This window comes from Paramisgurnus dabryanus, chromosome 2 (genome assembly GCF_030506205.2).
Source record: "Paramisgurnus dabryanus chromosome 2, PD_genome_1.1, whole genome shotgun sequence".
NCBI classification, from domain to species: domain Eukaryota; kingdom Metazoa; phylum Chordata; class Actinopteri; order Cypriniformes; family Cobitidae; genus Paramisgurnus; species Paramisgurnus dabryanus.
Window position 1 is genome coordinate 43,978,319 of NC_133338.1, and position 21,361 is coordinate 43,999,679.

Genomic DNA, 21,361 nt, shown 5'->3' on the forward strand with positions numbered 1-21,361 from the left:
TTAAATACTGTCTGCATTTTCTTATGTATTCTTTACCTTACAGTTAATATAGTATTGTATTACAGTAATGGTAGCCTACTCACCACATTTACTTACGTTGGTACAGTAAAACACCGTCGTCCGCCAGGGAGCGCAAAGGCTCAGAAAGCATCCGCAAACAAATCTCAGGAAATATATGCACTTGTACATTAAAAAGTACACTGACAGTTACAAAACAAAAATATAAGAGCTTGTCTTACCATTACCGACTGTGACCAGCACAAAAAGTAAATATGTACCAAATGACAACACTGTTTATCTGCTGCATCAACCAAAAAAAAGCATGTTGTAAGCTCAAAACAAATGGGTCGCATATGACAATGCAAGCATGGCGCATTCAGTATTCCCAGGAATGTAGCTTAAATATGGGCGGTTGATAAATAGGAAGTTTGAATGCACTAAGCCACCTGTCTGTATGCGATTTTATACACTGTTACTGACACTAATATGTGCTTACAGTGTTCCATATTTGATAATATAAACACAGTGAATGCTTTATCTGGGTAATGTAGTAAAAATTATATTTCCAAGATGTAAACAGACCTATGGACAAAAAACGGTTGAGGTCCATTACAGAAAGAGAAAATGTATTTTTATTGAAAAAAACAATGATTGTAAATACAATGAGACATTTCAAGTGCTAGGGAAAGAGAGGAAGGAGAAATGCTGACAGTCTTCCTTGTCCAATGAGATCATCAATTTACATTCAGGCACAGCTGCTGGTTACACTTAAAATCTCACAAAAGATCGTCAAGGTTTCTTTAAACTCAACATTACAACTAATTGTTTACTTACTGTTTTAGATGATAAACTTTTGTTTTAACTGTGCATGCAAATGCATATTTATACGAAACAAAAACCGGATCTCCATTCGCCTTACCATTGCTAAAGCAGCACTTGCAGGTCTATGTGATGCTTTACGTTTTTCCCTTTTCAACATTTGCAAATAGAAAGTAAAGGACCTGTATAAGCGCTGTTACCTTCAGTTCCGCCACCTGTGCGCGACTGCGCGTGTATTTTAGGATGAGCGCGTGATTGAGAGCGCGCACTCATACGGCTCTGTTTTCAACGGATCTGTGCCGGGATGTCAGCCGCTACTACTAGCGTAAACTCATTCAAAATCGGTAACAGTGTAGGATACGAACAGGACAAAAACCGATCGATACGTAGAGAGCTTTCTATTGAATACTCACGCAATGAACTGGATAGTATTATGGGCACTTCTAGAGACGCGGGTAAGCTGTTTGTGTACTGAAGGAGTTTGTATATCTTCAAAAGAAAAGTTTGTAATGTCTCTCTTTTTTTAGTGATTTACCACAATTTGGTAGTTTCAAGTGTACGGCACATTAATTCACTGTATCTGGAGACTTTGACACCTTCTTCTCTTTTATGTTAACAGCTGTCAACATTATCAACCATATAAACTTTATCATTTAAAAGTACATTTTAATGTTTTTTGTACAATGTTCACAGGGAGGTAGGTCTATAGTCTCACACTGACGCAAATCTTTGGTAAAACAAATATTTAGTGTGCAAATGTATCTTTTCAGATTTTAAGACCTCAATGGGAAGTGTTCAAAGAACCGCAGCAGCTTCTGAAGAAAATATACCCACAGGTAACTAATGCATTTACCTTTAACTCATATATACAGTAAAAATTTTAAGTTAATCCAAAGCTCAAACAGTAAGAGTAGGTTACACAATCAGGGCTCTATCAATGGAAGGAATACAATTCTGCCATTCATAACATTTCTAATGTAAACAATAAATGTTTGGACATTAAGAGGCGTATTTAATGTAATCTTTACTGAAAGTATGCTGGCAACTTTGCCTGGCTCATTTTTATTATGTGCATAATATTTAGCTCATGATTATTGTAATTAAACCAAGTCAATGATTGTCATTTATGCAATCAACGTGACATGCTCATATAAAAAACAGAAGCATGGCACTGTGGTATTCACAGTTTAATGATGGGATGTGCTGCTAACCTGCACTGGTGACACTCAAAAAGAGTTTAAGAGATCATACCTTGGACTTTACAAACTTATTGACTGTCACTTATTAACCCTCATGGTTAAACACAGCAGTGATCATCACATGATTTTATGTAAAAAAAAAATCAAAACCAAGTTTACAAGTTAAATGAATACTGGTCTGACTACTGCAAAATCTCAAAAAAATACACAATATGTAAAGAGTCTACATTTGTTAGATTAGATCTGAAAGCTGTACAACCAAAATGTTAATTTACAGCAGTACATAAAAATTTGATTGGTTATGGACACATTATTCTTACTTCAGCAGATAAGTCATTTTTCTTACACATTTACTAGAGCTGACTGAATATTTTCCCATGTCAAGGCTGTTTAGGGGGTGTTGAATGTAGTGCTAGATACAGGCCATCTTTAACTATAATCCTTTTCCTGTTGCAGTGTTGGCTATGCAGTTGGCTATGGTGGAAGGGCCAGATCGACTTCCTGCTGACACGGGCACACAGGAAGTACTGTGCAGGAAACTGTGTGTGCTGGAAGCTGACCTCACAGAGGTCACCAACCTAATCTCTGTATGCTCATCACTTCTTGTAATAGATATTTTAATTAAGATATTGAATAACTTAAGTTGAAAAGAGATTTTTATACAGATGCAACATAAGGCATAAATTATTCTGTCCACGTAATTTAACTTTTTCCCTTCTGGTAGGAATTGTCAGCCCATTTGGTGTCTCTAAACAGTGGCGAAAGGACTATATACATCACTTTTAAATCTTTGGAAGAAATTTGGAGGTTTAGTACATACTGCAGAATGGGTGTGTTAGATATTTGTATGAAGTTTGAACTAATAAGGCCTTTAACTATACTGATTTTTACCTTACCGAATGTTCTTGGAATTTTCACTAGGCTTCTTGGGTCAGTGCATGGAAAATCTTCTCATGGACCAGGAGTTTTGGTTAATGTCCCTCGATCAGGATTCAGGAATTGAAATCTCAATTCAAGAAGAGGAACTGAATCTGATGTATAAAGGCTTTCTAATGCAGGAAGGTAAGACATGAACACACCTAATGAAAACAATGTACCTATATATAAATAATAATAACAACATGGGTGTCGAAAAGCAATGTGGGTGGGTCTAAAATATTTACCGTAACAGATGGCATTTTCTTGTATGGTGACTTTTAATTTAAACAATTGCTTTTGTATCCTAAAATCTTTGTTTACCTTGTGGTGGTGTTGCAGCATGCAAAAGTAGCAAAAACACAAAATGAAGTTTAATTTATATGGACTCTAAATGAGCCAAGTGGAATAGATTTAAGGAAGCAGCAGCGTGGAAGTCAAGGCTGCAGCTAAGAAAAGAGTTTAATTTAATAAGACATTCATCAAGTGGAATGGATTTGACTGACGGTGCTCTGAACAGATATATGTGCTAAATTAGAGAAAAGAGTGGGTCCAATATCATTGGTCTTAAAAAGTGGTATAAACACAAGCAGTGACGCTCTGTCTTTTTGCCAGTAAAAATCATTTACACATCAGTACCAAAATACTGGTAACTGTTGTTGTTGTTGTATTTGTAAACAATGGCGGGTTAAGACTTCATATCCACAGCCCGTATTTTGTTGTTTTCACTTCTGTGGCAAACGCTGACAGTCGTGCAGTTGCTCGTCGTGACCAAACATTGTATTAGGGTGCCTTCAAACCTAACTGAATCGGGGAAGAGTTGCAACCTGCGTCTTGAACAGCAGTAATGTTCACACATAGGCTTCACAGAGTGTGAAGGACGTGGGCAATTTGGCAAATAAATAATAATCTGTTTTAAACAACTTTGGTCAAGAGATGTGGATGTTATGTGTGCTGAGAAATGTCTGCAAACAGTGCAGGAGTAAACGCGTCATCTGTATCAAAAAGTTATAATTGGCCCACAGCTGACATCGCATTCTGACGTTGTCCGCTCTAATGCCGGTAATCTTCATTCTCCGTTCACACACAGCACTTACCAGTGAATTACTGGTAATCTTACAACCTCTCTTACTGGTAAATTGGCAGCACTGATTCATTCATTATGTAAGGTCTTTATACACCAATGATAATATTATATATTATATTGAATTTCTGTCAAGAGATCTTTCTTAAAGTCCCACATTGCACCTTTAAATAAATTTGAGGTTAGTTTGTCCAAGGTACTTGAGAAACTTGATTACAACTTTATTTACAAAACAAACAGAATGTAATACTTTATTACTTGCCACTAGTTTCCATTCAACCTCTTTAAAAAGGGGGTTTACCTAGGGACTTACTTGAGAAGTCTTATTTCATAAGATTACATTTTAAAAAGCATTGGCATTTTGTTGGCTTCTGATTTAGAGTTGAGCTCTCTCCTCCTAAATGATCAAAGAATTGAAGAGATTATTTAGTACAAGCCTACTTTCAAAGTATTCCCATCCAACTCCAAGATTATTTAGCCCTTTACAGAATTGAAACTATCGGTGTAGTAATTGTGCCCTGTAATAATACTTTCAAAACATCTTTTTTTTTTGTTACCCAAGAACTGGCAAAAAATATACAATTACTTCTGTGCCTCATCCCATGTCATCTACTTGATTCGGTGCCCTTGCTTGTGGTTTGGGTTATGTTGTCATGCACCTACAACAGAGGATCAGTGAACATAAAAATTCTATAAGAAAATATGTTAACTGTCCAGTAGCTACCCATTTTCTTTCTTGTAACCATGATGTGTACTTAACATTTGTGTGGAATTGAAGTGTTGATGCCGCCTAGAGGTGGTGATTTAGAGATGCTATTATTAATATGTGAGCTATTTCAGATATGTACTCTTCAGACTTTAACACTTGTGGTTATGAATGAAGAAACATTGTTTAAGGTATTGCTATAGGGTGACAATTTCAATGTACTGCATGGATCTCCTTTCCTATTTTATTGTTTAATAAAATTTGAACAAATATTTAAGGATATCCAATGATTGGGTAATATATATTTATAATTTTCTTAGATATTTAATCTTCAGACTTCAACACTTATGTGTATTAATAAAGTATTGTTTAAAGTAATGCCACAGTGACTATTTCAATGTACATCTCTTTTATTTGTTTATTGATAAAATGTGAAGAAATATTTGAGCGTATTCCTTTACGGGACAATACCAATTATGTATGACGTCAGTGATTGGTGATGATGTGCCATTGTGATTGGTCATGGGTCGTTTTTTTTAAAACAAGCCTGTGTTTGAATTGAATGCGTTTTGTGAAAGTCATGGGACTGAAACGTTGTTACAACTTATTTATACATTTGCAAGATTGATAGTGTGCGGGATATTTCGGTTGTTACTGTTATCTTACATAAAAAATCATTACGGATAATGTAAAGAACATTCTGTGAAAATATAATTTTGATATCCTTAATATTGAGTGAGTAAAGCCATGACAAAGATTGAAATCGGTGTGAAATCAGTGATTTAAAATTCAAAAAAAAAAAAAAAAAAAAAACATCTAGAGCTTTCTTCAAAATCACCTGTCACAAGTTGTTACTGCTGCACTATTAGGAGTAGGATATAGCTAAGCGGTTAAAATATAACTATGTATTGTTTACTTTAAAGGGTCCTTTTTCGGCTGCTGCACTGCAAATCAGATGTTCGATAGCTCTACATCAGGCAGTGACCTTTACCTGGAGAAGGGAGATATCGCTCTTTTCGAACCTCCATTCTTAGGGTCAGGATGGACAGTGCTGTCCCTGGCTGATGGATCTAGAGGAACCAAACCAAAACCAGCTCTGGAACCGGTCATTCCTTTTCATGAGTATGTGCAGCATTTTGAATTTTACTTTCAACTTATTGTTATAAAACAGCGTACACGAACCTAAAAATAAAACATTTTTCTACTAATCCTCCAGGTGGTTTTTAAAGTCATGTCCAGAGAGTATATTAGTGGGTGGAGGAAAGCACACTAGTCACCTTCCATTCCAGATTGGTGAGAAAAAATTCAAATAATTCTACTTTGTTATGCTTAACAATACATCACATATTAGCATGCAACTAGAGATAAAAAGCACACGGTGTATGATTGTATTGTGTTGAGTTAGCAGTGCTAGTGACTGTAGTGTGATACGCCAGGCAGATTTAAACAGTCTACGCATAAATATATACTATAGTAGTCAACATTTGAAGTGGATCAAAAACATTCATCAAAGTTGTCCTAAGACAAGAACGGGTACTTGGTATTGGTTTTAAGACAACTTTTAGGAAAGGTTTTGATCCACTTCAAATGTTGACTAGTGTATATTTAAGAAGGGGGGACATAATAATGAACAAATGGAATAAAAAATCAATGTCAAGGTCTATGTAGTTTTGTGATTTCAGTATACCACAATTTTAGTAATACTTATATAATTCCAAAAAAAACCACACACAATAATTTAAGGAACTGTAAGCTTTAAACTATTAAAAAGTCAAATATTTAACAGTACCATAATAGTGAAATGATACATGTTTTTAGCAGTAGGAGTGTGTGAGACGAAAGAGGCCTATGATGCTGATGGGCCAGATGAACTGAGCTTTCAGGCTGGAGACCACATCATCATCTTGGGCTTGCTGATGGGCTGTTTTGAGTGGTTTATGGGGAAATTGGAGAGAACTGGTGATATTGGACTTGTCAAGACCAGTATGGTCAAAGCAACAGATTCTGTTTGTGAGTAAGTGTGCCTGTTTCCTTGAGACAAAGTCTCTGGAAATCTCTACAAAACAGCTTTGCCTTTAAGAGACTTAAGGTGTGCAGTATTTCTTTAACTTAAAAGTTTTATTTAACAGTATCCTATGCTTTTACAACAGATCACCTGAAATTTACTTGAAAGATGAGGACAGGCGAATTGTTGCATTGGACGAGGAGAAAATTAAAGAAGAGACTATAACCTTATTGAAGAAAGCATGCCAATGTGATGTAGGAACAAACTACAAACTTGGTAAGGATGGTACATTTATTAAAAGAATTTGAGAATGATGTTCCTGACAAACCTAAAATTACAGGTACAGAAACAACTATGACAACACCAAAACAATCCAACAAAGTCTTTCAATTATTCTGCTTGTAAGCTTTTATATTTGTGTGTTAAGTATGGCTAAGCCAAGAACAACTTTAACAGCTCCACCCTTAGAAAACTGAACTAAGAGACAAATGTGTCACTGTAACACTAGTGACCAACCAAAAACAACAGAATAACAACCAACACTCCTAGGATTCAATGCTATTTGTACAGTGGTAATCTCAACATTACTCTCAAATCAATGTAGCTGCTCGCCCAGTGTCCAAGGAAGAATCCTTGGTGCCCTAAGCCCAGCGGTCAACTTGCTGTGTTTCTCCCTAATACAAACAGAGATTTAATGCTAAAGATGTAAGTGCTGCCTCCTGTCGGTTTAATTATTAACCCACTTGATTATAAGACTTCTTCATAGGACATCTGATTATATTATAAGACAGAACCCTTTAAAATTATAATCAAGTACCAACTACGGTGCTTTTTAAAAATTTGTGAACCCCTTACATTTCAGATGCATGTTTATCAATTGCATGTCAAAAGCAATGACCATGTCTGGAGGGTTCACAAACTTTCAAGCAGCACTGTATAGAAAATTGTCATTTAAATGTTATTGTATGAGGTTCAGTGTTGTTGTGGGGTTTTTAAAAGCTTTTCACTGACCTGTCCTGAGGCATCCGAGAAGTAGACACACCCCAGGCAAAAGATGATGCTACTCGTGCACGCTCCTCCATCTCTGTAACATGCAGACATGATCTTGTGTTTACATTATAAAAAAAAACATTTTTTGTCATTAATTTAATGTTGGAATAATTCATCTTATGCTGGTTTAGTAAAGATACCACCATTTGTAAGATAATTTTCCAAAAAAGTGTAAACAGATGGCTATGTGGAGCTTTGGAAATGCTCTGTTTGTTCGAGTATCCCAAATCATTAGCATTGGCTCTACCGATGGAACTTGTTTTGGGACAGGGCAAACTGTGAATTAAACTGAAGTTAATTCCCATTCAACTTACCTTCATCCCAGTCTTCATTATTCGCAGGGGCAGTCCAGGTGCTCACAGGAATCTGAAACTTGCTATCAGTCCTGCCATTGTCAACTTGCAACATTACAAAGTAAACAGAGATCAGTTGTACTTTACCACTTATAGTCGTGTTTATTACTCAAATTTTTACTTACAAAGAGCTTTTACGTTATGAAAATATGTTTAGCTTCTCAAAGCTATAATAAAAGTTACAATATCTTCAAGAGAGCTTACTATAAGTGTCATTAACAGAGCAACGGTCCAAACAGGTTGAGATGTGATGGGACAGCTCATGTTTTTTCATCAAGTGCCGTGCGTTGAACGGACATGTCCACAATTCACCGACCAATTCAGGGTGGTTCTAAAAATGACATTTACATCTAAAATGTTTATGAGTGCTCAATGTGTGTAAACAGGGCAAATCATAAATCAGATCCATGAGATGAAATGTTAACATTACATTATACCAAATATATATATATATATATATATAAATAAATATACACAAAATGCCAGTGCTCGTAATGCAGAAAAAAATATTGTGTTTAACAAATAACCGTACCTTACAATAATTTGTAAGCATGCACACGAACCTTTCTGCATTTGATAAGGTGGTAGGGGAATCTACAGGCCCTAATCAGATGATGTGGGTCATAGGGACACAACAGCAGTTTGTCAGGGTTGCAGAAATCTGTAACATTTCAAATAAATGTTAGCCAACGCAAGTTATCATAGAGCTTGATATTGTAGCACTCCGTCCGCTGCACGTGTCGTGTACCTTGAGTTTCCTCCCATCGCGGAGCTTGGACACTCGACCCGGAATTACGCTTTTTTCTTGAACCTTCAAATGACATCCTTGCAAGCTCTTAGCCAATTTTGGGTTGTTCTTAAATACAGAAAACACAATAAAAGTGTATGAAATTAAAACATGAATTAAGGTCCGGTTTTTAGGTAACGTTAAGACGCGCCTGTCGTTACCATGAGAATTTGCCGTAAACAGCTCTGTGTTTGTTTTATACCAGTTTCTGTGAAGTTCAGATTCGATTGAGCATTACTACGCAGGCCGCATGGAGAACAAAAAAAAGTTTCGAACTTACTAAAATTCGGTCGATTTGTTCACCCCTTAAAATCGCGCTTCCAGAATCCGACAAGTGATATTCAAACACTGAAGGCGCTTAAGCGCAACACATGGCGCAATACCACTGCGTCCTAATTCGCATACTAAATAAGATTTGTCTATCAAATTTTAGTACGTTTAAAAGAGTTTACTTAAAGTACCCGGATGTTCCACAGAAAACGCTACTTTAAACGAACTAATTTATTATGCTAATTTGTGTGCTTTACTCGATAAATTTATTAAAGATAACTTGTTTATATTTTTACAACATGTTCTTTACATTATGTGGGATGATGTTATGTAAAAAAAATGTAATTAAAAAGAAAACACTTTCGCTGGGTTTTCACCTCACATGCAGGGTCGCAAATAATTAAATAGTTAAACATTGCTGCTTAAAAAAAAACCTAAAAAAAAAGTTCACAATGTTGTCTAGGAGGTCAGTAGTTCCCAACCAGAGGGTCGGGGACCTCAGGGTGGCCTCAAGATGAATTAAAATTATATATAATGACAAAACAAGCATTTTGGCAATTTTAATAGCGAATATACATCTGTATAGTTATTCCAAGTTCTATTCAAGATTACTTTTTGTTTATAGACATATTTAATGACAAAAATGTGCATATAAGGGCAGTTAGTTTTAATGATCTGTTTACCCCAAATAAAACTAATAAACACATTATACACTTTTAATTATGTCTTAAGTTAAATCATGTTTTAAACATTTTAATAAAAATCGTGCTATTATTTTGTAAAAAAAAAAAAGTTAAATGTTTGGACGGATCTGCTTTTACACTATTTTGACCAGCAGGTGTCACCAGCGTGTAATCTTAAGCTGTTTCGAACGCTTTGAAAAACGGAATAAATTTTCGAAGAACTTGGTTCAATTGATTTGGAGCTTCGAAAAGCTTCGTTTCTCCCATCACTATTTGTTATAAGATGCAAAACACAAAGAAAACTCACCAAACTCTTTTCAAACAACGGTTTATTTCCCCATATGTAACAACTGCACATATACATTTAAACCGCTTTTTTATGGCCAAACCCATGTGCAGGTAAAGCGGCCATTTTTATAGGCTTACATTTGCCCAGCAGGAAGGGCACTACCATTTTTAGTGACATAACAGGGGGTAATATGGAAAACTAGAATTACCCATGGTTTTCTGTTTGCAATGTTTGCAATTTAATTTTAGATCAATAGTTTGGCGCATTTGCTACATGTTAATACTGTTAATTTTGTGTATTTGTGGAGTTATATGATGCTTTATTAAATACCACATGGTATGTTACAGAAGTGGGAGGAGCCTAATTCTTTAAAAGGCCTCTTTTTGAGAGCTTTTTTGTTGCATGTGAAAGTACTGTGTTTTTGGGGTTAGATATTGGCGTAGTCAAAATTAGTGATGGGAGAAACGAAGCTTTTCGAAGCTTCGAATCAATTGAACCAATTGCTTCGAAAATTGATTCAGTTTTTCGAAGCAATTCGAAACCCACACACGCTGGCGACCCCTGCTGGTCAAAATAGTGTATAAGCAGATGTGTCCAAACATTTTACACTTTTTTTTACAAAATAATAGCAAGATTTTTATTGAAATATGTTAAAAAAATATTTAACTTAATTAAGACATAGTTAAAAGTGTATTATGTGTTTTTAGTTTTATTTAGGGCAAACAAATGAATAAAACTAACTACCCTTTCAATTATGCACATTTTTGTCATTAAATCTGTCTATAAACAAAAAGTAGACAACATGGCAGTGTTATTAGTCAGAAGGATGAATGTTTTATGAACTTTCATAATAAAACTGACCCGAGTTCACCTAAACTTATTAGACACTGGTCATGTGATCAACTCCCCCTAGTGGTGAACCATCGGATTTTTTTTTTTGCCTTTTTTATTAATGAACAATTATTGTACATACATATGAATACAACATACAATTTGTCACAGGAACATACGAGAGAGGGGGAGGGGAAGGAGGTGGTATCAATAAGTCAGTTCATATCAAGTTTGTGTAGTAAAGAGTTCATCGTAGAAAGTAAGAAGCATCATGTTTTTTTTTTTTTTTTGTTAATTCTTCGAAATGTGGATAAGAGGTACTGGAATTCAATGAGAAACATTTTAAATATAGGTTTTTCTTTTTTGAATTTCTGTTTGTGAATGTAATGTTTGGATACAAGTATAAAAAAATTGGTAAAAAATTCAATACATTTCTGTTTGTGTGTAAAATAAAAAACAATATCTCTTTTTTTATTATTATTTTTTATTTTTTTTATTTTAGAGAACATATGAACATCAATACAGAAAACAGGCATCAAAAATAGAAACTTCCAAAGTTGAAAAAAAAAAAATAGAAGACATTCACAGGACGCCAAATACAGACTCATAGACATTAACAATACATGTACCTTTAACATTTTTTACAAGTTTGAGAGACTTCATTAAACAATATCTCTTTTTATTAAACGTTTCGAAACAGTTATGATGTAATGAAGCCTCGTTTGCTAAAATCACGTGACTTGGGCCAGTTTGAAACAAGCTCCGAACCACTGATTCGAAACAAAAGATTCGTAAATGTTTCGAAGCCTCATGAAGCAGTGCTTCGAAAACGACCATCACAAGTCAAAATACACACAACTCTTCTGTAGTTACATTGTGTGCTAAGACCATAAGAAAATTAAAATTTGCGATTTTCTAGGGAGATATGCTAACTGTATTCTCATTCTGGCTAATAATTAAGGACTTTGCTGCTGTAACATGGCTGCAGCAGGCGTAGTGATACTCCCTGAAAATGGTTCCCTGCTGCAGCCATGTTACATCAGCAAGTCCTTAATTATTACGCCATCTTGAGAGTATAGTTCCTACCCATATCTGCCTAGAAAATCGCAACTTTTAATTTTCAGTGAGTCTTAGCACACAATGTAACTAAGCATTTGTATTAGCATTTGTATTGCAGAATTTTTACTACAGAAGAGTCAAGTTTTAAATAGGAAACAAATCAGAACTCTTTGGTTATTTCGCACGATGCTAATGGTCTAATCAGATTCAAAGGATTGTGCTAAGCTATGCTAAAAGTGGTAGCGCCAGACCCGGAGATCAGCTGAATGGATTCCAAAATGTTAAAAATCAAATGTTTAACTCTAGGGCAGCTGAGAAATGAGCATTTTTTCAAAAAAATTAAATGTCCCTTTAAGTCATAGTTAAAGCGGGCAAATTTGGATGCAGCATGTCATTTTGGCTCTTTTAACAAACTATTGTTTTACATATTACAGATCTAGCAAAAGAAATTCCAGGAACGGTTTAAAGCAACTGTCTGTTGTAAATAAATATGAAACATTTTAATGTATAGTGTAGGTGTAACTGTTTGGGTACTTGTTATTTAGCTGCATTAGAAAACAGTAGGCCTTGCCAGCTAATGTTAAAATTGGGCTAATCAAATTGCTGCTAATCTATTCTTAATTGTACTTTTTGTCCTTAGACAAGAGTCATCAGATAGAAACAAACAACCAAACACAAAAAGTCAGCCACATTTTGAGTGAAATAAATGAGGCTCCAAAAAAAGGGCTACCATTAAACAGCAACAGGCACCAAACGCAGAATCAAGCCGTTGATACAGAAGCATCCGGGGGAACCCAACATTTTTCTGTCTGCTTCGACCAGGACAGCACATGTCGAGATGGACATCATGCATTCCTCTCCTTCCTGAACAGCCGTGACTTCCAGTCAGAGTTTCAACTCCTTTACAGTGCTTACCCAGAATTCCTCATCTCACATTTCCACGGTCACCGTGATGAAGAGGATATAGTGGCATATTTAGTTGAAGCCCGAGAATTGGCACAAAAGAGACGCCTCTCATGGGCGCACAGTCGAATCTGTTTCCTCCTTGGGCAGCTTTGCGCAGGAAGGTCGAAGTTCTCTCAGGCCCGGGTTTACTATGAGGAAGCTTTAAGTGTACCCAGGGATTATTTTACAGACATGTTTCTGCTCTCTGCTATTTACTCCAACCTGGCGCTCATCTACCTAACACAGAAAAAACATGACAAATTCTTCACTTCGTCCGAACGCCTTTCTGCCATGTTAATGTCGGTGCCTAACTGTCTGTTTGGCTGTGAGGAGCCTGAGATATTAAAGTATGTTTTGAAAAAAGCAATCCTGGCCAAGAATAAATCTGCAGAAGCCCGAGCCTGCTTTCTTTTGGCAAAACTCCACCTGAAGCTTCAAGACGGTATGAGCGCAATTCCGTTTATTGAAAGGCTTCAGATTCTTTCTGATGAGGTTTCCGTAGCTTGTGATGGGACATGGAGCCATGCTTCCCTGGTGTTAGCAAGACTCTACAGCGACCAGTGTCTGCCACATTTGGCTGAAAGTTGTGCACATCGAGCATCACTTAAGGTTGGTGCTCCACTTTCATCCATCCATGATGTATACATATGTTCAGTATAAATATCAATTTTATTCACAGGTGGGAGCCACTGTATCACATTGTCTTTGCGGCATCTTGCTCTTACTGGAAAATGCATCGGAGCTGTCCGGAGTAACCATCCCAACTCAGGTGGCTCCTTATCTGACCCAAGCCGCCGCCTTAGTGTCCTCCAATGATAATCCGGCTCTCCGTCATGCCCATGCCCTGTGCTTATCCTGGCTCTTCCACAAACACGGCATGCCCGACAGAGCTGTCCGTTACATGCGTACCTTCCTCGACCACCAAACAATCAAACAGACAGATGCTACCGATGCTCTCATGTGGTTGGCATGGCTGTACATCTGCAACCAGCAACCCGACAGCGCTCTGGAGGTGCTGGATGGTGTGCTGTCGTCACTCCCCGAGCACTGCACCACACAGCTGGAAGGCGTGGTGTACAACATGCGTGCCATCGCATACAGACGTTCCAGTGACATTCGGCAAGCTGCTGAGAGTTACCAGGCTGCAACTGAGATATGCGAGGAGTTTGAGGATAGACATAACTGGGCCATAGTGCTGGCCAATTTCGGGTTCATGTGTTTGCAGGTCAAGGCAAACAGGTTAGCGGAGGAGTACCTCACCCGGTCAGTAGAGCTGTTCTCAGAGTTGAAGGACGAAGGACATGAACTCAGTTTTATTTCTGTGCTTCTTGAGTTGGGGAGATACTTCATTTCCAAGGGAAGCTATGAGAGTGCGAAGATCTATTATGAGTGGGCCCTGCTGATCGCCATTCATATTAATGACATGGAAAGTAAGTTTTAGACAGTTGGACACTTGGTTATTTTTGTAAGCATACAGATACATGAAAGGACACTGATATAAATTGGTCTATATGAATTTAAAAATGACTGGTCTTATTTTGCATGATCTAAATGATTCAATCAAGGCCCATTGCAATATATTTTTTCTTGAATATCCTTTATTATTTATTTAGATACATAAATACATCAGTTTTTAGTCAGTGCATTATTTATATAAATAAAAATTTACCCAAGCTACAGTAATTATATTTAGTGCAACATGAAGATGGTAGGAACGCCATAACTTTATGGTTTAAAATAAATATTATCCATTGCATCTTCATTGTTAACAAATTTGCCTTCTGCACAGGCCAGCTGGGAGCCATACGTCACCTGTGCCACCTGTATGAAGAGCTGTGTCCAGATGAAGCCCAGTGTATCATCTACAATGAGCACCAACTGAACCTCTTACAGCAGATTGGAGATACGAGATTAGAAGGAGAGATACTTGAGAAGATCAGCCAGCTGTACCTTAACCTGGGCACGGAGAGGTAAAACCTGACTTCCCTATTATAAAATGTAGATGTAGTCTCTAATACTGTTAGTGGCGTTTTTTCAGACAGGGTTTATCCTAGTCCCGGACTAAGGTGCATGTTTGAGCTGCCTAATGTAAAAACATCTTGCACTGTCATAATATACCGTATATCAGTGCTATAGTTTTGTCTTAAGATGCACACCAGCAGTGGCGGCTTGTTACTGCTCTTCCAAGGGGCGCTAATTCAAAAAAAAATGTTGCTTGCGTTTTCAAAATATGTGTTTGTTGTGTCATGCAAACCATGTGCATCACATGTTTTGTCACAATAAGTGCCTGCTGCACACGCGTCAAAACAGTTTATTATAAAAGAGACGCTCACGTTCACAAAATGCACACTAGATACTCCCTTAACAGTAAACTCTGATTACGCATGAGATTATGCGAGTATCTGGCAAACGCGAGCGTCTCTTTAACCCTTTAGACGCGTCTGCAGCAGGCACTTATTTTGACGTGATGCACATAGGATCACTCAACGTGCAGAACACATATTTTGAAAAAAGGAACCACACACATGATGGGGTACATGCATGTTGTGACGAACTTTGCATCGAGCGCCCTCGAAAAAAGAAGTCACCGGCCGCCACTGCACACCAATAGTGCAGGTATGATTCTAAAAATTATGTAAGGGATAATGTAGAGGCAGCCGGTAGTTATTGGGAAATAAGCCCCGACAGTGAAGCGGAGGGTCTTGTATCACACTGAAGGGGCTTATTTCCCAATAACTACCGGCTGCCTCTACATTATCCCGCTTATTACACGGCTGCTTGCCACATAAGAAAAAAAACTGGACATGAATATGAATTTGAAACATTTTATTGGCATATTTGTTTTAAATTAACATTTTTATCCTTCCTCGAAACTTTGCACAGATGCATAAAATGATCGTAATACCTTATTAAGATCCTCTGCTTCATACTTGTCTGTCTCCATTTTTTTCTCTTTAACCAGTCTTTGAGATGTTTTAATCCCCAGTCTGTATTTTTTTGTGTGTTGGCTTCGTAGCTGTCATGCTCTATTTTGTCAAGTTCAGTCTCAGTAGCTGTCTGTGTCTTGTCGTGGTTGTCGAGTGTTTGTCACAAGATGGCGCCAAACAGACAGTAATCTTTATTGATCTTTATTGGCGCGGAGCGATTTTACTCGTGCAAGTAGTCCGGCTATGCGTTATTATTTTGGAGCGGTTATTATTTGAAAAGAACGAACCTGCAAATGTCTCAACTGACCAATCAGAATCAAGCATTCCAGAGAGCCGTGTAATAAATGTAAATAATATACAAGTAAGGCAATCACTGTAAAAAGTGAAAAGTTGGTTCAGCTTTTAAAAAATGATTCAATTGGTAACACCTAAAAAAATGTGTTTAAGTTGAAAGAAAAATTATTTTATAGGTTTTACCAATTGAAGTAATTTTTTTAAGTTGATTCAACTTTCATTTTTTACAGTGTATAGCAAACACAAGCTGAAGTTCTTCCTCATGTCCTTCCATAGAGCCAACAGGACTGCTTTAGATTACACCAAGCGCAGCCTGGGCATCTTCATCGACTTGGGCAGGAAAAGGAAGGAGGCTCATGCCTGGTTACAGGCTGGAAAGATTTACCACATCCTCAAACAGACCGAGTTAGTGGACCTTTACATACAGGTATGAAATGCTTTTTAAAATTCAAAACATAGTCTTTGCCTCCATATAATTACATTTCATTGCATTTATCCATTTATCCAAAGCGACACACACACAAACGAGAACATTTAACATTTTGTCAGAAAAGTAGGAAGAGATGTACAGTAGCTGTTTGACTTGATTTAAAGTGCACCAATTATCCGATTCACGATTTTTACATTTACAAAACTACTGATATCACAGTTTCGCAAGTGCATTAAAAATCTACATAAATAAGTGACGATTGTATAAACACTTGCCTAGTTTAGGTCATCTTTTGCCGGACCACTGGGGGGGTTTGGCGGACCACACTTTGAGAATTACTGATCTAAAAAATGGTCCCTAGCCTTTCAAAAAGTACACATTCGTAGCTAAAGAATTTATTTTCAGAGGTGCATATTGGTACCACATGTATACATATCTTTACCTAAATTGTACATACATAGGCTATATGATGTTTTAACAGCTACAGCTTGGGTCTATTTTTTGACAATTTTTTTCTGACAGTGTAACAAAACATACTTTTTGTTATTTATGTATTTATAAATGAACAAGTTGGACTAGATAACAAAATAATCCTGTATAAATGAAAGAAATCCCAGGTTGAGAGAGAGTTGGGTGAGATAATGGGTGACAACTTCGAAGGGGTTTATCACTACATAACTCTGATTTGTTTTTCCTTTACTATTGCTAAACTATAGATGCTATGGGCATAAAAAGCTGCAGTCTGATAGCATGCCATCCCAAAAAGCTTTACATAGCATTTTAAATATGACATTCCTTGTGCATTTGTTATCTGTGGAACAGGTAGCCCAGGACATGGCCCTCACCACAGGAGACACACTCTTCACCCTGGAGCTTTTGGAAGCAGCCGGAGATGTGTTCTTCAACAGCTCACGAGACAGAGAGAAAGCCATCTGCTTTTATAGGGTAGGTCATGCACAGGTTAATGAAAAATTGTACTCGATGAAAAGTCAGCTTGGTGGTATTTTCTCCTGTGCATCTTCATTTACCATCAATTTTAGCAGTTGTGATATAATTTATTTAAGGATGTGTGTATTTGTGTTTATAAGGACCGGGCCCTTCCCATTGCGGTAAAGACCAGCAGCGTGCGCTCTCAGCTCAGACTGTGTAACAAACTTTCAGAGCTCCTGCTACAGTTGAGACAGTTTTCAGAGGCCATTGAGTTCGCTCGCACTGCGTTAGACATTAGCGTGAGTCTGGGTAGGTTAACACATGTGCACAAACATGTTATTGTAGCTCACTTTGTGCGAGTGCACTGTCAAGGTCATTGCTCTGATTTTCAGGAAAAAATGCACATTGATATAAACAAATGTATAAATGCAGAATAAGTCACTTTGTCTAGTGTCGGCCAAATACATAAATATAATTGTTAATTATTAATTTGCACAGTATAAAAATTAATTTCATCATTTAGATATTATTCAATCTTGGTATATCGAGCTGTAAATAGTTTTCTTTTTGCATTTTCAAAATTATAATTTTTTTCCACCGATATTTCAAATTGTGGTGTCTTGCCAAATATTTGGTCTGTTTCTGAAAATAAGGCACACATGGTAAACTCATGTTCATGACACTGCCAAAAACCTGTAGAGAATGTCTTCAAGATATATAACAATGTTTCCCTCGTGTGTGTGTGTTTTTTTTTAGCTGACCATTTAAATGAGCGTGTGGCTTTCCATCGACTTGCCACATTGTATCATTGTCTGGAACAGTATGAAATGGCAGAGCACCACTTTTTAAAAGCCCTTTCCTTGTGTCCCTCACCCCTGCAGTATGATGAGGAAGCGTTGTATTATGTCAGAGTTTACCAAACACTAGGAGACATCATCTTCTATGATCTAAAGGTAAGAGACTATGGCTTCAACGAGCTCCAAATACTGTCACAACATCTCTTTACCTGTTCACTGATTCATCTTTAAATCTATTATTGTGCATTTAATGTGAAATCTTTGCCCCAGTTTTTTCTCTAAAAGAAAATATTACTGTTGTACTTGACTCTGTAAATCTTTTTAATTTTAAAGACAAATTTTGTATAATGTTTGTATTTGTAGTTTTGATTCTTGGCTAAACCAGAAGGTGGCAGTCTAAGCTTATATTGATAAACATGGCTATCTATTGCCTCATGATTATATGCATGATCTATTCATAACTAGATGTGCATCTAAAAAAATACCAGCAATATAATGGAAAAGTTTAGATTTGTAGTGCAAGAGTCAGAGTCATTTTGTCATTGTTATGACACTCGGTTTCAGCTGCACACAAAATAAAGTCTCTACACAGTGTAAATGTGGCTTTAAATACATAAATGCAAGACCAATCACAATTCAATATGCAAATATTATGACTACAACATCGCTGTCAGCTTTTTTCAAGTTAGCAGGAGAATAGTTTAATACGTACGGTTAGGTTAAGTCTAACCAGAAGATTAAGGAAATATCAATATAGTTGTTCTGCTGCTGCCTTGCAAACCATAAAGCAACTTTGCAATATTAAGCTCTAAACAGGGTTCCCATGGGCCCTTGAAATCCTTGATTTTGTGAAGTTTGTGAATCTGGAGGAAAAAATTCAAGGCCCTTGGAAGTTTTTGAAAATATACATATAGATACAGTGCATTGAAAGTGCTTAAATCTATTTTATGCAAGGAAAAAAATCCATATTATTCCCTGTGTAGTGTAGGATAATATCATTAAAAATTCTAGACTTTTTAAGCACACATGCTAACTATTCACTTTAAATGCTTATATCTTCTGTGTGCAAAAGTTGATTCATACCAGAATGCTTTTTTGCATATTTGTGTTTGATGGGAACGAGGCGCTGCTTCTCCCTGGCCCTACTTCCTGCGTCCCTGTAACGCGGTCTTTGGCAATATTTCAGATAGCGATATACGTCACCCTATCTTTGTCTTTAAGCCTCACCATTGGTTGAATTTGATATACACATTAAGACGCACTTACCCCTGGAGGCGTCCCTAAAGTGTCACCACAGTGACGCAGTGCGAGTTCCCCCAAAAGGGAACTGTAACAATGTATCTTAAAAGGGAACGCGATGTAACCTTGCTTTCACTTGAAATGTGTCCCAACATTTAGTCCTTGAATTTGAAGTTAACTAAGGTTTGGGAACCCTGTCTAAATCTGTGTTTTGATATTTTCTCTAAATCCCAGGACCCATTTGATGCTGCTGGTTATTATCATCTTGCCCTGGCTGCTGCTATGGACCTGGGCAACAAGAGGTCTCAGTTAGAGCTGTGTACTCGGTTGGCTACTGTCTATCACAACTTTCTCATGGACCGTGAACTCTCACTTTTCTTCTACCAGCGAGCTCGGGCATTCGCCAATGATCTCCACATTCGTCGTGTCAACTTGGATCCATACCAGAACTTCAGGACTACCGCACAGTACAAAAACACAATATCTGGGACAACAAGATAAAACTTGATGTGACATATGCATTGACAAATGACAATTCAATGCAACATTAAAGTATTCATTTAATCATTATGGGCATTCCCTGCACTCTCAATGAAAGGTACAAGAAGGTACAAAAGTTGTCACTGCAGCGGCACTTTTTAAAGGGCACCATCCCAGTGACAACTTTTGTACCTTTTTCTAACAGTGAGATTTTGCTCACATTTCACATTCACTTCTGCTGAATGCTGTTTTGATTGAACTTGTCTGTGAATTTCCTGTGTTTGCTTTTTATTTACTAATGTTATTTGAAAAAGTTGATTTATGTACAGAATGTCTTACTCATGTTGATTCTTCCAGCAAGTGTTTACTGGACTGTAAGCAATATAACTTTGATTTGCGTTGTTTCTTAAATATCTTTAGATTAAAATCCACTCTCGAGGTTAGTCAGGAGGATTTATTGGCTCTAGAGACTGACATTTTGTAATGTGTTATGATTTTCATGTACCATGAACCTTTGAATGGCACATGCAATCTACCTCCTGGTAAGTGATGTCATTGAACAGATTTTTTACCTCGAGAAGGGTTGTTCTGCTTGTTGTAATGACAGAAAATGAAAGGCGTTGCACTTTTAAATAAACATGTTCATGGTAAGTGAAATGACTTGGCCTAAGGCCACACCAGCTCTGTCAAAACAAACTCACTGGTTTTATAGGGTCCAGTGCCTATGCAGCCTTTAAATGTACAGTATGTGCTAAAAAGGGCTGTCAGGGCTTTTATGGTACCCATAAAAGTTGATGCATGTAAAATAGCCAGACAATAAAAAAAATTATGAAATGTGTTTTTTACCAATACATTATTTGAAAATGTATTTTGTGAAGAATAGTAAATTAGTTAATTTAAAAACCTTGGGTCCACTGAAGCATGTACCTATCACATAGCCTGTAACAATTTGTACATTGAAATGCTTGATGTGAGACTGATGTATCCTACTGCAGTACAATGCAAATAATAACAGAATAAAATAGTAATTTAAGATAGTTTAAAATAACTTGATACGCTATAGAAATGTATTGGTATATGTGATAGTACTTTGTGTCTGCAAGTTATGTCTTTAAAGTGCAGATTTGTGTTTGTCCACATAATAATAGACAACTTTCAAGCAGTAGCCTACAAGTTTCAATTCAATCTGAATCCAGGTCAGTAAACATGCCAACCAGGGGACCATGAACATTTACTGCTGAGAGGAAACACTGCGGACAATTTCAGTGG

General features: G+C 36.9%; 2 protein-coding genes across 3 annotated transcripts; one reads left to right on the forward strand and one right to left on the reverse strand.

Moving 5' to 3' along the window:
- The first annotated feature begins 1,066 nt into the window (after positions 1–1,066).
- Positions 1,067–21,057, forward strand: LOC135778617 (SH3 domain and tetratricopeptide repeat-containing protein 1). 2 transcript variants are annotated; one of them, XM_065289026.2, is made up of 17 exons: positions 1,067–1,274; positions 1,590–1,655; positions 2,475–2,605; positions 2,743–2,848; positions 2,940–3,080; positions 5,647–5,845; positions 5,940–6,016; positions 6,542–6,737; positions 6,874–7,004; positions 12,691–13,604; positions 13,675–14,425; positions 14,785–14,965; positions 16,493–16,643; positions 17,469–17,591; positions 17,735–17,885; positions 18,333–18,529; positions 19,847–21,057. In XM_065289026.2, the coding sequence occupies exons 1-17, from the start codon at positions 1,124–1,126 to the stop codon at positions 20,111–20,113; spliced, it is 3,933 nt and encodes a 1,310-aa protein (XP_065145098.1). In that variant the 5' UTR covers positions 1,067–1,123; the 3' UTR covers positions 20,114–21,057. The 2 variants fall into 2 exon arrangements, with proteins under 2 accessions (XP_065145098.1, XP_065145099.1); XM_065289027.2 differs by having other exon boundaries at positions 6,545–6,737.
- LOC135778620 (gametocyte-specific factor 1) lies at positions 7,040–9,446 on the reverse strand. Its single transcript, XM_065289029.2, has 7 exons — positions 9,199–9,446; positions 8,880–8,987; positions 8,695–8,792; positions 8,336–8,462; positions 8,093–8,176; positions 7,740–7,812; positions 7,040–7,402 (listed from the first exon to the last, which is right to left on the reverse strand). The coding sequence occupies exons 2-7, from the start codon at positions 8,953–8,955 to the stop codon at positions 7,324–7,326; spliced, it is 537 nt and encodes a 178-aa protein (XP_065145101.1). The 5' UTR covers positions 8,956–8,987; positions 9,199–9,446; the 3' UTR covers positions 7,040–7,323.
- Positions 21,058–21,361: the final 304 nt, after the last annotated feature.

Excerpts from the sequence above, each read along its gene's own strand:
- LOC135778620 (XM_065289029.2), bottom strand. The coding sequence starts at position 8,955 with ATGTCATTTGAAGGTTCAAGAAAAAAGCGTAATTCCGGGTCGAGTGTC. Across the intron at positions 8,463-8,694 it reads ACCTTATCAAATGCAGAAAG|AACCACCCTGAATTGGTCGG; the intron begins GTTCGTGTGCAT and ends TGTCATTTTTAG. Across the intron at positions 7,813-8,092 it reads TAATGAAGACTGGGATGAAG|AGATGGAGGAGCGTGCACGA; the intron begins GTAAGTTGAATG and ends TGCATGTTACAG.
- LOC135778617 (XM_065289026.2), top strand. The coding sequence starts at position 1,124 with ATGTCAGCCGCTACTACTAGCGTAAACTCATTCAAAATCGGTAACAGT. Across the intron at positions 6,738-6,873 it reads GCAACAGATTCTGTTTGTGA|ATCACCTGAAATTTACTTGA; the intron begins GTAAGTGTGCCT and ends CTTTTACAACAG. Across the intron at positions 16,644-17,468 it reads TAGTGGACCTTTACATACAG|GTAGCCCAGGACATGGCCCT; the intron begins GTATGAAATGCT and ends TCTGTGGAACAG.